Source organism: Gastrolobium bilobum, unplaced genomic scaffold (assembly GCF_033153095.1).
Source record: "Gastrolobium bilobum isolate Gb01-03AN ecotype WA unplaced genomic scaffold, APGP_CSIRO_Gbil_v1 utg11508, whole genome shotgun sequence".
Classification (NCBI taxonomy): domain Eukaryota; kingdom Viridiplantae; phylum Streptophyta; class Magnoliopsida; order Fabales; family Fabaceae; genus Gastrolobium; species Gastrolobium bilobum.
This window is the reverse complement of record NW_026898005.1, coordinates 189,413-202,467: the sequence shown is the minus strand read 5'-3', so window position 1 is coordinate 202,467 and position 13,055 is coordinate 189,413. Positions and strand designations below refer to the sequence as shown.

The 13,055-nt window shown below is 32.6% G+C and overlaps 1 protein-coding gene across 2 annotated transcripts; it reads right to left on the bottom strand.

Moving 5' to 3' along the window:
* Positions 1-463: 463 nt before the first annotated feature.
* LOC133312135 (dol-P-Glc:Glc(2)Man(9)GlcNAc(2)-PP-Dol alpha-1,2-glucosyltransferase-like) lies at positions 464-5,188 on the bottom strand. Of its 2 annotated transcripts, none has more exons than XM_061513294.1 (8): positions 5,077-5,188; positions 4,881-4,969; positions 3,460-3,793; positions 2,398-2,668; positions 2,108-2,245; positions 1,818-2,022; positions 888-1,030; positions 464-808 (listed from the first exon to the last, which is right to left on the bottom strand). In XM_061513294.1, exons 1-8 carry the CDS (start codon positions 5,164-5,166, stop codon positions 549-551), a joined length of 1,530 nt encoding a protein of 509 aa, XP_061369278.1. In that variant the 5' UTR covers positions 5,167-5,188; the 3' UTR covers positions 464-548. The 2 variants fall into 2 exon arrangements, with proteins under 2 accessions (XP_061369278.1, XP_061369279.1); XM_061513295.1 differs by having other exon boundaries at positions 3,460-3,752; positions 5,077-5,118.
* Between the last annotated feature and the right edge of the window lie 7,867 nt (positions 5,189-13,055).

Sequence of the window (13,055 nt, the reverse complement as noted above, 5' to 3'; positions counted from 1 at the left end):
TATTAGATTTTGAAAATTAGTAAAGAGAAAAGTATTTCTCTAGTGGAGATAAAGTTATCTCTAGTGAGCTCAAAACGACATCATTTTAAGATTATAAGATTAAAAAATTATAATGATAAATATTAATATAATCCTGCAATATATTAAAATTACAAAAATATCTTGATTTCCGTCTCAAAACGACGTCATTTTAGATTCACCGGAGATAACTTATCTCTATTGACCGGAGAAATTCCTTACCCATTAATAAAACCTTTAATACTATTAAAAGATAATTATATTAACATGTGTTAATCCGAATGGGAAAAAAAAAAAGATCCTTTAAGCATATGGTCCTGATGTCAATTTCCCAATTCGTGTGTATGGAAAAAATACTATTAAAAGGGATCCCTGCTTTTAACACCTCTGAAAAATAAAAATAAAAAAATAAAAAAGATTATTATACTTATTCATTAAGGAGATTTAAAATTTTACTCTAGTAACTGGTAGTAACCGCCTAAAAAGTGCAGTTAGGCTGTGTTACAATGTTGCATTTCTGATGAATTAAGTCACCATATAAACCTTTGAATTCCAGGCTCATGATCCCAATGAAATGGCCGAAACAGAAAATTCATCATTGTAAAGATATTGACACCAATATATAGCATCCCTGTGAGAAGCCAACTTTGATCATCCCTATTGTTATAGTGAAGCATCATGATATAGAATGGTATGGTGTAGTATCTGAACTCTATTAGTGGAGTTGGTACAAGAACAGCTGCTGTAGCCAAGAAGTATGCCAATATCCATATTTTATTTCTACACTTTCCTATTTGACAAAAGATAATAGTTATAATCCCATAAGAAATTGAATATAACAAGAATGCTTAGAATGGCTATGTACTAACCCAACATATGGATGATGGAAAGCCATGAAAACACATAAATTGGGACCAGAATATATTTAATTGACCAGTGAGCCATGATAACTTTCCTCCACAGATAGAAAGGGTAATGCCGATTATCAGCAAGAAGGTACGGATGAGCTACACTGCAAAAATCAATTGAAAGACACAGTGAGCAAAAATATTGAGATTTAACAAGTCCTAGAATACTTCAGAAGTAATAAAAGCTGAGTTAATTTTCTTGTATTAGAGATTTAGAATCCGAGAAACTACTTTTTTGTGACCGAAAGGTCACAAGTTCAAATCCGGGAAACAATCTTTTTGCAAATACGAAAAAGTAAGATTGCGCGTAAGGATTACCCTCATTCTACCCTTGCTAGTCAGGGTTTAATGGGGAGTGGGAAGGCAAGGGTGGGATGAGGACAATCTTTGTATGCAGTTTTACCCTTACATATTTGTAAAGAGACTATTTCCCTGATTTGAACCCATGACCTTTCAGTCACAAAGGAGAAACTTCAAGACCTAGGCTCACCCTCTTTTTTTGTTGGAAAAACTGTATTAAGTGACAATGAATAATGGAAGATATTACCAATAACATTAGTTCAGGTGGCAAGGAGTTTGTTCTCTTCAACTGAGATCTCGAATTCAAGCATTGGGAATGGAAAAAATAGTCTTGGGAGAGCCGTCCCCATATAGGTCAGATTTCAAACTGAATTAGTTAAATAATTGATAAACCAGTGAAAAAATCTAAAAAAGTAAAAATAAAACAATGAAAGATATCAATAAAATACGTTTGGAAAAAAATAAGCCTCAAATTTTACAGCATCTGAGCAAAATGAGTTCTTGAATTCACCAGAACATGCATTTAATTGTTGACAACCAAGATACAGATTCTTCTTGCTAGTCTAATTAGTGATCTGAGTCTGACCTAACCTGAAAAAGTGTACAGAGAGAAGGCCAACAATAGAAGCCAGGAAAATCTGAAAGAAACGAAGGGGCCTACGTTTCCAAAACAATTCGAACAGGTCCACAGCCTGGGTGATAGTGAAATGCATGGGAGCCTGAGCCAATAGAGAAACCAAACTAAAATAAAGTATCTGAGCAAAATGTGGGGTAACAGCGTGTGCTTCTTTTGCACCTGCAGTGTCAGTAGGATATGTGAGAAAGAGGATCTCAGTGGCCCAAAAGATCACAAGGGATAATAACAAGAAAATGAATGTTACCAAGAACAACACTTCCATTCCAATAGACAAATGAAAGAAAGGCCACCACAACCATGAGAAAGGGGCTAAATGAAATCAAAAGCTCCCACTTCATATGCCATAATGTTAAAAGGATTGCCCAAATTTCATCTACCAAACCTGCAAAATAATAATATTATGTATTCTATGTAATGCACAAAATAGTGGAAGTGTGATGGGATTCACTTTTTGTTATAACTTTATAAAGTTATTTTATTTTGTTACGAGTACAAAATAGACCTTGTGGTTTTCTTAAACATGTAGAAGCAAACCTGAAGAAACGGAAGGAGAAGATGCATCTGTACCAGGCAATGAGTGTTCAACGGTATCCACAGATTTAACAAATTTTCGCTTTCTCAGATTTAAGCCCACTGTACTCGTACCAGTAGCATATGCCAAACCATCCTTGATAGAGACATCTGATTCAGCTGTTCTTGCATTACCCTTTCCATGCGTCAGAGAAATATCTATGATCCCAGTGCATGCAACAAAAAGCACCCATATAATATTTGTTTGACGAATAACAACTGCAAAGGCTCCAATCTATACAAATAATATTGGATACGTTACTGCCACTCTATACAATAGAATTACAGATAAAGTTATCTAAATATGGTGCTAAAAGTAAAGTTATCCACATATACAAAGAATCTATACATCTACTCATCAACATTTGTAAACTAGGGAAAGAAAAAGGGAAAATTGATTCAAAAGACCCCTCCCATCCCTCTATAAAGTTGTCAGCATAAACAATGATTTAATATCATTACAATCTCAATGCTAATGGTCCAGGAAGGAAAAATTCCTCCTTTGAGCTTCCTCATTTGGTAGATTCTGTCAGGATTTACAAGTTCCAAGAGTTGTACGAACCAGAAGCAAGCATACAAGAGAAAAAACAAAGATCGATTTCAACTAAGAATAGCTATGAAAATAATTGTAGGTCCATTACAAACTATTATACATATTACAAACTAATTCTATAATTTTTTTTCCTGCAATCAGACAATGATAAGGAATTGATTAATTGATATTTTGAACTTATTGGATCTTCCTATAATGATAAGAATATACTTTTTCCTAGTTATAAGTACAAAGGATCATAGTGAGAAACAAACCAGGTCTTTGCCGTAAATATGTTCAATAACAATAAAAACTTATAACCAGTGGGCATCTATATCTATAATCATTATGTTAAAAGACATCAGTTCAATTTTTCTAGAAGTGTAACAGAAAATTAAAATAGAGGAACATGGATAAAAGTAATATATACACACAAAAAAAAACATCAATTTAAATATATGTTTGCAACATAAAAAAGTCTAAAAATACCTTACCAATGCACTAAACCAGTAATTTTTCTTTAAACTTGCAAGATACATAGCCAGAACTGCTGTAACAGATGCAACATCTGTATAATAGAGAAAAGTGAAGAACCAGTGAAGGGGATACAAGGATAGGACTACTGCACGAAGCATCGCCTTTCTATCGTCAAGTGTTGGCTTCAAGTGAGAAATTATGTCATATAGAATTATGCTGCATATTATTGCTAAGACACCATTAATTGATCGAAGAATTGCAGCAGAGCACATATCAGAAAATGATGAAGCAGCTTCTACACAGGAAAAGCCTGGAAACAAAGAAGCAACATGGGCAAGTGAAAGATAGTACCTGCAAAAGTTTTTATATTGCAAAGATCAACCTTGGTATTTCATGCTACATTATACTCTAGATAATTTATATTGAGTTGCTGATAATATTTATCTAGGTAGAATTGTTTAAGTTTGCTCAATCTCCTGATCCTGAGATTTGAGCAGCACTACAAATATTTTCTTCTAGCAGAACGAGATAGTTACAATATTTAGTAAAATATACAATTTTTAATCATTCAAAGTGGCCCAGGTTCTTTCCCATATATGTATTTAGTATTTACTCATTCATTTAAATAGCAAAAGCATTGCAAAACCTTATGTTTTCTTCCATTAGTATGATTCTTATTTCTTAATCATACTACAGTTAGAGAAAACAAAACAAGGATCCAGTTGTAAATTGCTTTATTAGGAATTTTCAGTCACTTGAATACATGGTTAATGCTTCAAGAGTTCTTAATCATAATCGTTAAGAACAACACACAGAGCAACCCTTCTCATTATTATTGTCAATTGTCACCAACAGCAATTCCAGCTCAAGCACAGAAGCAGACCAAACAATTTATTGATGTGCCTAGAAAACAACAAAAATCCCATTTTTCTGGAAAATATCCATATTCCAGATCACATATTCCTACAAATGCTTCTCTGTCAAATGCACATGAAATATATTTGGCACACCACGACAAAAACTAATTACTATAGTACAACCATCATATTGGAAGTTTTGCATGCACCACAAATTGCTATCTAGTTAGCTATTTATGAATAAATTCATGCTTTCTGTTCTTCATCCGACAATATGTTATTTCCATTCACTTTTCATTTCATCACACATGCAGTTTTTTCTTTTTTTGGTTAACAAAAATTTAGGGAGAGAAGAGGCTGCCCCATTCCAAGGACAAGGCATGCCACATGCTTCAGCAAGGGTTTACAGCAATATTTACAAATCACCTACCAAAGGAGACTACTGGCAGTGGGAATTGAACCTTGCTTCGATCATTACCAACTGAACTAACCCCCATTACCATTAAATATAAGCTAACAGGATCAAACTTTTCATAAAGGTGTGGGGGAATGGGGGAGAGCAAAGAGATAAGAGAACATACAGGCCAGGAGGAGTGGTAATCATAGGGTCCCAATATCCAAAATTTCCCTTGCAGTACTGCTGAGCTTGTGGTATATGAAATATCTCGTCCTGCAAATCATGGATATTAGTCATATTGAATGAAGGGTAAATTTCTTCAGTATCATTTTAAGTATGAACAACTGTCCATCCTCCCAGTTTAAAAAACTTGTTCTTACCATATATGGCTCAGGAACTATGCGATTAACCATTATGGTGATAGGAACCACCCATGAGCTCACTATTGCTGCAAGAGCTATTTTCCCCATTTCCCCTTCTATCTTCAGTAATAACAGGACCAGGATGACAACTGCAATTCTAGGTGTCAAAATGCGTATTTCGATGTCATGTGTAACAGCTAAGACTCAGCATGCTCAAGCTTAATTGCCACACTAAAGCCTTTCCACAAACAACCAAACTGAAGAAGCTCAATGAACTGAATAACTAAAGTGAAAATCTTTTCTTCCGAATATAAAATTGCATTACCTAAACAGGGAATACTGGGAAGCAATTAATATATTCAACTATCACATGACAATAGACTCATAATAGAGCGCTTTATCTTGTCAAAACTAAATATTCATATTTCAGGGGTGAAAGAAATCAGCAAGATCCCTGCTAACAAATCTAGTTAATATGACTTTATTCCACTTGATGACAAACTTTCTTTGGAAGTTGTAATATGTATCTAACTCAGTTACAGTGACAATAAGAAAATTTAGGGAGGGAAAACAGTAGGGTCTAAGCTGGTTGAGTTACATGCATATAGCAGCTGATTTGAGTATTGAGGATAACAAAAAGTCCACAGACCAAAAAGCAGGTCTTAAATTTCATTTTAATATTCAAAACATCAATATCTTTGTATTTCGTCATTATCAGCAGAAACTTCACAATATGTAAATCTCGTAAACAACGGTGTGTTACTTAGCTGATTGCAACAGTTACAGAAAATTTAAACACAAACATAAAAAATGGAAGTCCGATAAACTTATGCAGAACCACATATCATATCAGATAATCCTTAATTCCTTTCACGTCCTCCAAAATCAAACAAGTTTTATTTTCTCTCTGAGAATCTTCAAACTATACCTCTTTATAGAATCACCATGCTTAATGATAACTATGTTTAACTTTCCTCAGAAATCACGTCAATCAATCCACAATTTGATGTTATTTCCTCAACAATGTCCTCAACAATGTCAATAATCCAAAAACCAATTCTTATAAATACTCACTTCTTACTGCATTTATAAGTCAATTAAGTATTTACATTCCTCATCTTCTCAACCAATTAAGCTAATAAAAGGTTTACTTCCTTAATCATAGGCTCTATAGTGAATTCCCTAAATAAATAAAAAAATTGCAACTTGACAATTTATTCGAGTACCCGTTTTCATTCTGAAGAAATACACATATCCAAACTTGCAGACAAATTTTGCTGTCAAAAACATAAATGTGAGTGACAAGAAGGTCATAAGAAAATGGAAAATCAAATCAATCTAAGCCATATCAAAAGGGTAATAAGCTAGTACATGTGCATTTGCAGAGAGAAACAGAAGATGCGTAAGCACACGCAGTGATCTACGACGAACGCCACTGGTTACAGAGAAACAGAAAAACAACCCCTTTGAGCTGTGTGTGTGTTTGACAAAATGTCCCAATAACACTGCAGTTTCAGCACAGTCCTTGGATTTGGGTCCTACTACCTTCTACACTATGTTTGATTTTATCATTTTTTTCGCTAAAGAAACCTAACATTACAATTAGGACTCTATTTTGAGAGTTTAATTTTAATTTTAATTTATATATGTCTTTTTTTGTCATTTAACTTTATTTATAAGAAAATAAAAAAAAAATTGATATTTGAAGAAAATAGAAAAAAAAAATTAAATTTTCTTGAGTTTTTTTATTTCCTTCATTATTACTAAACTGAAAAAGTACTAAATGTTATTTATAGCAATGTTATTAAAATCGACCCGGTCATTGATCCAGTTGAGATACTGGGTCACTGGTTACACCAGTGGGTCACTGGTTCAACCGCATGACCCGGTAATTATATGTAATTTTATAACTTATATTAAAAAATTATAAACATACTCAAATATCTAAAAAAGAATGATAAAAATTTCAAATATTTTAATATAAATAATAATAAATGACATATTATACTCCAAAAAAAGATCTAACAAATATATAATGAACGTGATACGTGACTTTAGGTTAAGAAAACGACATCTCTAATTATAAATCAAATCGAAATTTTTTGCATAGTGCATAATTGAGAAAATATTAGTATTGTAGTTACATAACTTATGTAAGTCAATAAGCAAAAAAATATTCAAATATGTCCATTATGAATTTTTTTTTTGGGACCGGACCGGGTCACCGGTTAACCGACCGAGTCATCGGTTTTCATGAAAACCGGCCGGGTCGCACCGGTTCTGATGCATAACCGGTCTGTTGCTGCAACCGGACCAGTTATATGACCAGTTTACCGGTTCCCGGGTCGACCCGGTCGGTAAGGCTGTGCGTGGGTCAGGTCAGGTCAGGTTTTTGTCCGACTCGACCCAACTTAGTTTTTATAGGCCAGGTATTTTGACCCGACCCGCTTTCATTTGATCCAAGCCAGGTCTGACTTGGTTTGGATTTTGTTGAACTAGTTCAGAACTGAATCGGATCTGACCTGACTTGGTTTATGAAGTGGGTCAAATCTGACTGACCCGTTTTTGACTTGGTTTCCTCACAAAATTTCGTCGAAATTTCTACATTGCAAATGACGAGAATTTTGTCACAAAATTATTTTTTCATCGGAATACTTTTTGTCGAAAAGCAACGAAATTTTTTCTCTTATGAAAATTTTTACAAAAATAAATTTTTTATCGAAATTTTGTTTCCGTCAAAAGTTTTGACGAAAGTGATTTCTTCCATCAAATGTTTTAAACGAAAAAAAAAATTCTATCAAAAATTTTGACGGAATATTTTTCGTTCAAAATTTTGATAGGAATGTGTTCTGACGAAAATTTCAACGGAAATTGTTTCGAGAAAAATGTTTCCTTCGAAACTTTTGACGAAATTTAGATTCTCTAAAGAATTTTGACAGAATATTTTTTCCGTCAAAATTTTTTACTGATATTTTTTTTTACAGAAATGTGTTTCGTAGAAATTTTTGATGGAAATATTTTTTATCAAAAAACTTGACGAAAATATTTTGTTGAAAATTTTCGATGGAAATGTGTTTCGCTAAAAATTCCGACTAAATTTTTTTTTGTCAAAAAGTTTATCGAAGATTTTTCCGTCGAAAACTTTCGCCGAAATTTGAAATCTGTAAAGAATTTTGATGAAATTTTTTTCCGTCAAAATTTTTTGATGGAAATGTGTTTCGTCCAAATTTTCGAGGGAAATTGTTTTGAGGGAAATGTTTCATTCGGAACTTTCGACGAAATTTAGATTCTCTAAAGAATTTAACAGAATATTTTTTCCGTCAAAATTTTTATCGAAATATTTTTTGTCAAAAATTTTTACGAAATTATTTTACAGAAATGTGTTCTGCTGAAAATTTTGATGGAAATATTTTTTATCAAAAAACTTGACAAAATATCTAGTCGAAAATTTTCGATAGAAATGTGTTTCGCTCAAAATTTCAACGAAATTTTTTTTGTCAAAAAGTTTAATGAAAATGTTTCCGTCGAAAACTTTCGCCGAAATTCGAAATCTGTAAAGAATTTTGATGAAATTTTTTTCCGTCAAAATTTTTTGATGGTAATGTGTTTCGTTGAAATTTTTGATGAATATATATTTTTGTTAAATATTTTGACGAAATTTAGATTCCGTAAATTTTTTTTGACAAAAACACTATTCCGTCAAATTTCTTTACATAAATGTTTTTAGTCACAAATTTTGATGAAAATATTTTTCGTCAAAAAATTTTGCGAAAATTCTTTTATGAAAATATTTTTCGTAAAAATTTTTGACGTAATTGTTTTACGTTAAAGCTTTTCTTTTAATGTAATTGTGATTTTTTTTTCACATAATGGGTATGGGTCAAGTTTGGGGTCAATGTTAAAACAAGTCAGGTCTAAAACTGACCCAAATAAAAGTGGGTCAGTATTTAAACCAGTTCAAAAAATGTAGGTATTTATGGGTCAGGTCAAGGTCGGGTCAAGGGCAGGGCAAGTGAACCAGTTTTTTTGCACACCCCTACCGGCCGGGTCGGTCCGGGTTTCATAACACTGATTTATAGACAAATCAGCTATATATATATATATATATATATATATATATATATATATATATGAAAAAAACATTTCTCAAGCAGCTTGAGATAAGTTTATCTCCGGCTACTCCAAAACTAAGTCGTTTTATTTATTTATTTCCTTATATTAATTGATTCACCTTTAAATGGTTATGATTCTCTTTTTCTCTCTCTTCTTTTATCACCATTGATCCATTTTTGTACGGTTATGATTTACTAGCCGGAGATAAGATTATCTCAAGCAGCTTCAGAAACGATAATCTCTCTTTCTCTCTCTCTCTCTATATATATATATATATATATATATATATATATATATATATATATATATATATATATGGTAAAATCATTTTTACAGCGGCTTGACGTTCAATAATAATAGGTGTATGATTATAGTTTCTCACATTTAATGTTGTGACCTATATATATGGTAAATAATTGACTGTTGGACATCAAACTCTTGAAGAAATATAAACTCATGTTTAAATCATGTATATATATATATATATATATATATATATATATATATATATATATATATACAGAAAAAGATTTCTGCAGTTAATGCAGAAAAGTTATCTGCATTTACTTCCAAAGCGACGTCGTTTTGGGATTGAAAGATTAGAAAATTATAATTATAAAAACTATAATAACCCTGAAATAAATTAAAATTACAAAAATACCGCGCGCGCGCGCGCGCGCGCGCGCGCGCGCGCGCGCGCGCGCGCGCGCGCGCGCGCGCGCGCGCGCGCGCGCGCGCGCGCGCGCGCGCGCGCGCGCGCGCGCGCGCGCGCGCGCGCGCGCGCGCGCGCGCGCGCGCGCGCGCGCGCGCGCGCGCGCGCGCGCGCGCGCGCGCGCGCGTGATTTCTGCCCCAAAATGACGTCGTATTGGGCTTACTGCAGATAATTTATCTGCAGTAACTGCAAAAAAAGTGAACTCATATTTATATACATATATATATACTATGCTGCACCGACACCGACACGGGATACAGGATACGACACGACACTCCGACACATTAATTCTAAAAAATGTTGAATTTTGACATTTTAGGACACGTTTTGATATTATAGAATATTTTAATTTATGTAGTGTATATTATATTTAGTATTCAATAATTTAATAAAAAAAATCTAAACTTATAATACTCTTCAATTTTGCAAAGAAACATAAAATATCCCAAATGTTTATATTAAACTCAATAAAATCGTAATCGTAATCTAATGAATCTAATAGGTGGAACTCAAAATGCAACGCAAGGTAACCTTTGAACCTCTTTTGAGTATTTGCAACGAGTATTGGAGTGTCTTCTATTGAATCGAGAGATAGGTTTGATTGTCCATTTATTTGGATAGAATATATATAAGGTATCCTCCGGATAATTCAAATCGAACCAATTGGATGTACGACTCGAGCCTATATGACATGACCGATCAATAAAAATACTCTAACACTCGGGAAGTGACAAAGTGTCGGTGAGTGTCGGGAAGTGTCAGACACGACACATCAGGATTTTTGAAGTGTCGATGCTGCATAGTATATATATATATATATATATATATATATATATATATATATATAATAGAGAGAGAGAGAGAGAGAAATATTTCTCAAGCAGCATAAGATATATTTATCTCCGTATATCCCAAAACTACGTCGTTTTATTTATTTATTTTCTTATATTAATTGATTCACCTTTGAATGGTTATGATTCCCTTCTTCCCTCTCTTCTTTTATCATCATTGATCCATCTTTGTACAGTTATGATTTTGTAGCCGGAGATAAAGTTATCTCAAGCAACTTGAGAATTGATAAGCCCAAACTATTTAGTGTGAAATCGACACACGCACATTTACAAACACGAATCGCAAAACAGAAAAGAGGAAAAGGAAGAGAAAATATTCACACAATGATTTACCATGGTTCATCCAATGTAGGCTACGTCCAGCTTGACTGTACTATATTCACCTCACTGCCACTCATTACAAGTCACTCGGTTTACAAGGAGAATATAAATAGGATTAGAAAATCGTAACAACAGCTATTCATAGGCCCAAGCTCAAACTACTAAAAAAAATCATAATAAATCAGAGGCCCACAATAGTACCCCGCCAAGATGGCTCCCCCGGATCCCTGTCCACTCACCTGGGAGCGGGACCACAGTTGCCTTTCTACTAATCCCGCCAACAATGACCCTTATCAGCATGTGAAGTATGAGTCATACCCAACACTTTTAACTATGTACTACGGGTAGTACATAATTATAAGATTAAAGTTACTTTTTTTTTTCTCTCTCTCCACGTCAGCAGACAAGTATTAAAAAGTGACAGAAGAGAAAAAAAAATAACTTTAACGTTATAACTATGTACAACTCGTAGTACATAGTTAAAAGTGATAGCTTGAGATAAGTTTATCTCAAGTGGTAGAGAAATGTCAACCCCCTATATATATGAGTTAACTGTTTGTCCTTTTAAAGGATATAAGGTTATGTCATTTTAAGTGAAAGAAAGACACAAACAATAGAAATAATGGGAGAGAAAGCAGGTGATCTTTTTTTAAATTTAATTTTTAAATAAAAAATACTAAATTGTGTTTTTCTGTCTCTTAAAATGACACAACTATATGTTTTTAAAAGGACAAATATTTTTTCATATAATATATATATATATATATATATATATATATATATATATATATATATATAGGTTGAGTGTATCTCCAGTCAACGGATATAACTTATCTCCAGTGAGCCCAAAATGACGTCATTTTGAGTTTGGAAAAAATGTATTTTTGTAATTCTAATTTGTTTCAGCGTTATATTTGTCTTTATCATTTTAATTTGTATTTGGGAAATTTATATATATATATATATATATATATATATATACTATTTATTTCTTGTTATATGAATTTTATAAAAAATACTCTTGATTAATTCTCCTAACTCCCAAAACGATATAATTTTGGGATTGATGCAGATTATCTTATCTCATGTTGATGAAGAAACGATAAATTATATATATATATATATATATATATATATATATATATATATATATATATATAACTTACAACGGTATAAGAGTAATAACTCTTACTCTTAATCTCAACCATTGATTTTCGTTCATCAAACGACTGTAATTAATTAGATTATTCTCATTAATTAATTATAACCGTTACATATGCAAAAATAAATGGTTAAGATATAGTGTAAGAGTAATAACTCTTACACCGGTGTAAGAAGATCCTACCCCTCTCTCTATATATATGATTTTTTTTCTACAGTGAATGTAGATAAGTTACCTGTATTGAGCTCAAAACAACGTCGTTTTGAAGCGCAAATCAATGTGTTTTTGTAATTATAATTTATTTCAAGGTTATAATAGTTTTTAACTTTTTATCATTATAATTTTTTAATCCTTCGAACCTAAAGAACACCGTTTTAAGAGTGAATGTAGATATCTTATCTATATTCATTGTAAAAACATTAAAACCATATATATATGGGAAATACTTTCTCATGTCACTCATACATTATTTTTCGTGCTTTTTTTTATTATTTCTTGATGGTGGGACCCACTTGAAATATGTGTGTGTAGAAAAATTTCTCCTCTTATGTGAAAGAAGAAAAACAAAGCCTATATATATATATATATATATATATATATATATATATATATATATATATATATATATATATATATATATATGGATGTAAATGAGTTAAGCCGGTCTACAGGGGTCAAGAGCTTATGGCCTAGCCTATATTAGGCCAGACTTGCCCTATTATAAATAGTCAAATAGAACAAGTCTAGGTTTTAAAAAAAAAATATTTATAAAGCAGGCCATAGACTTTTTTTGTACATGTCGGGCCTATAAGTGTACAGGCCGGCCTATATCACATT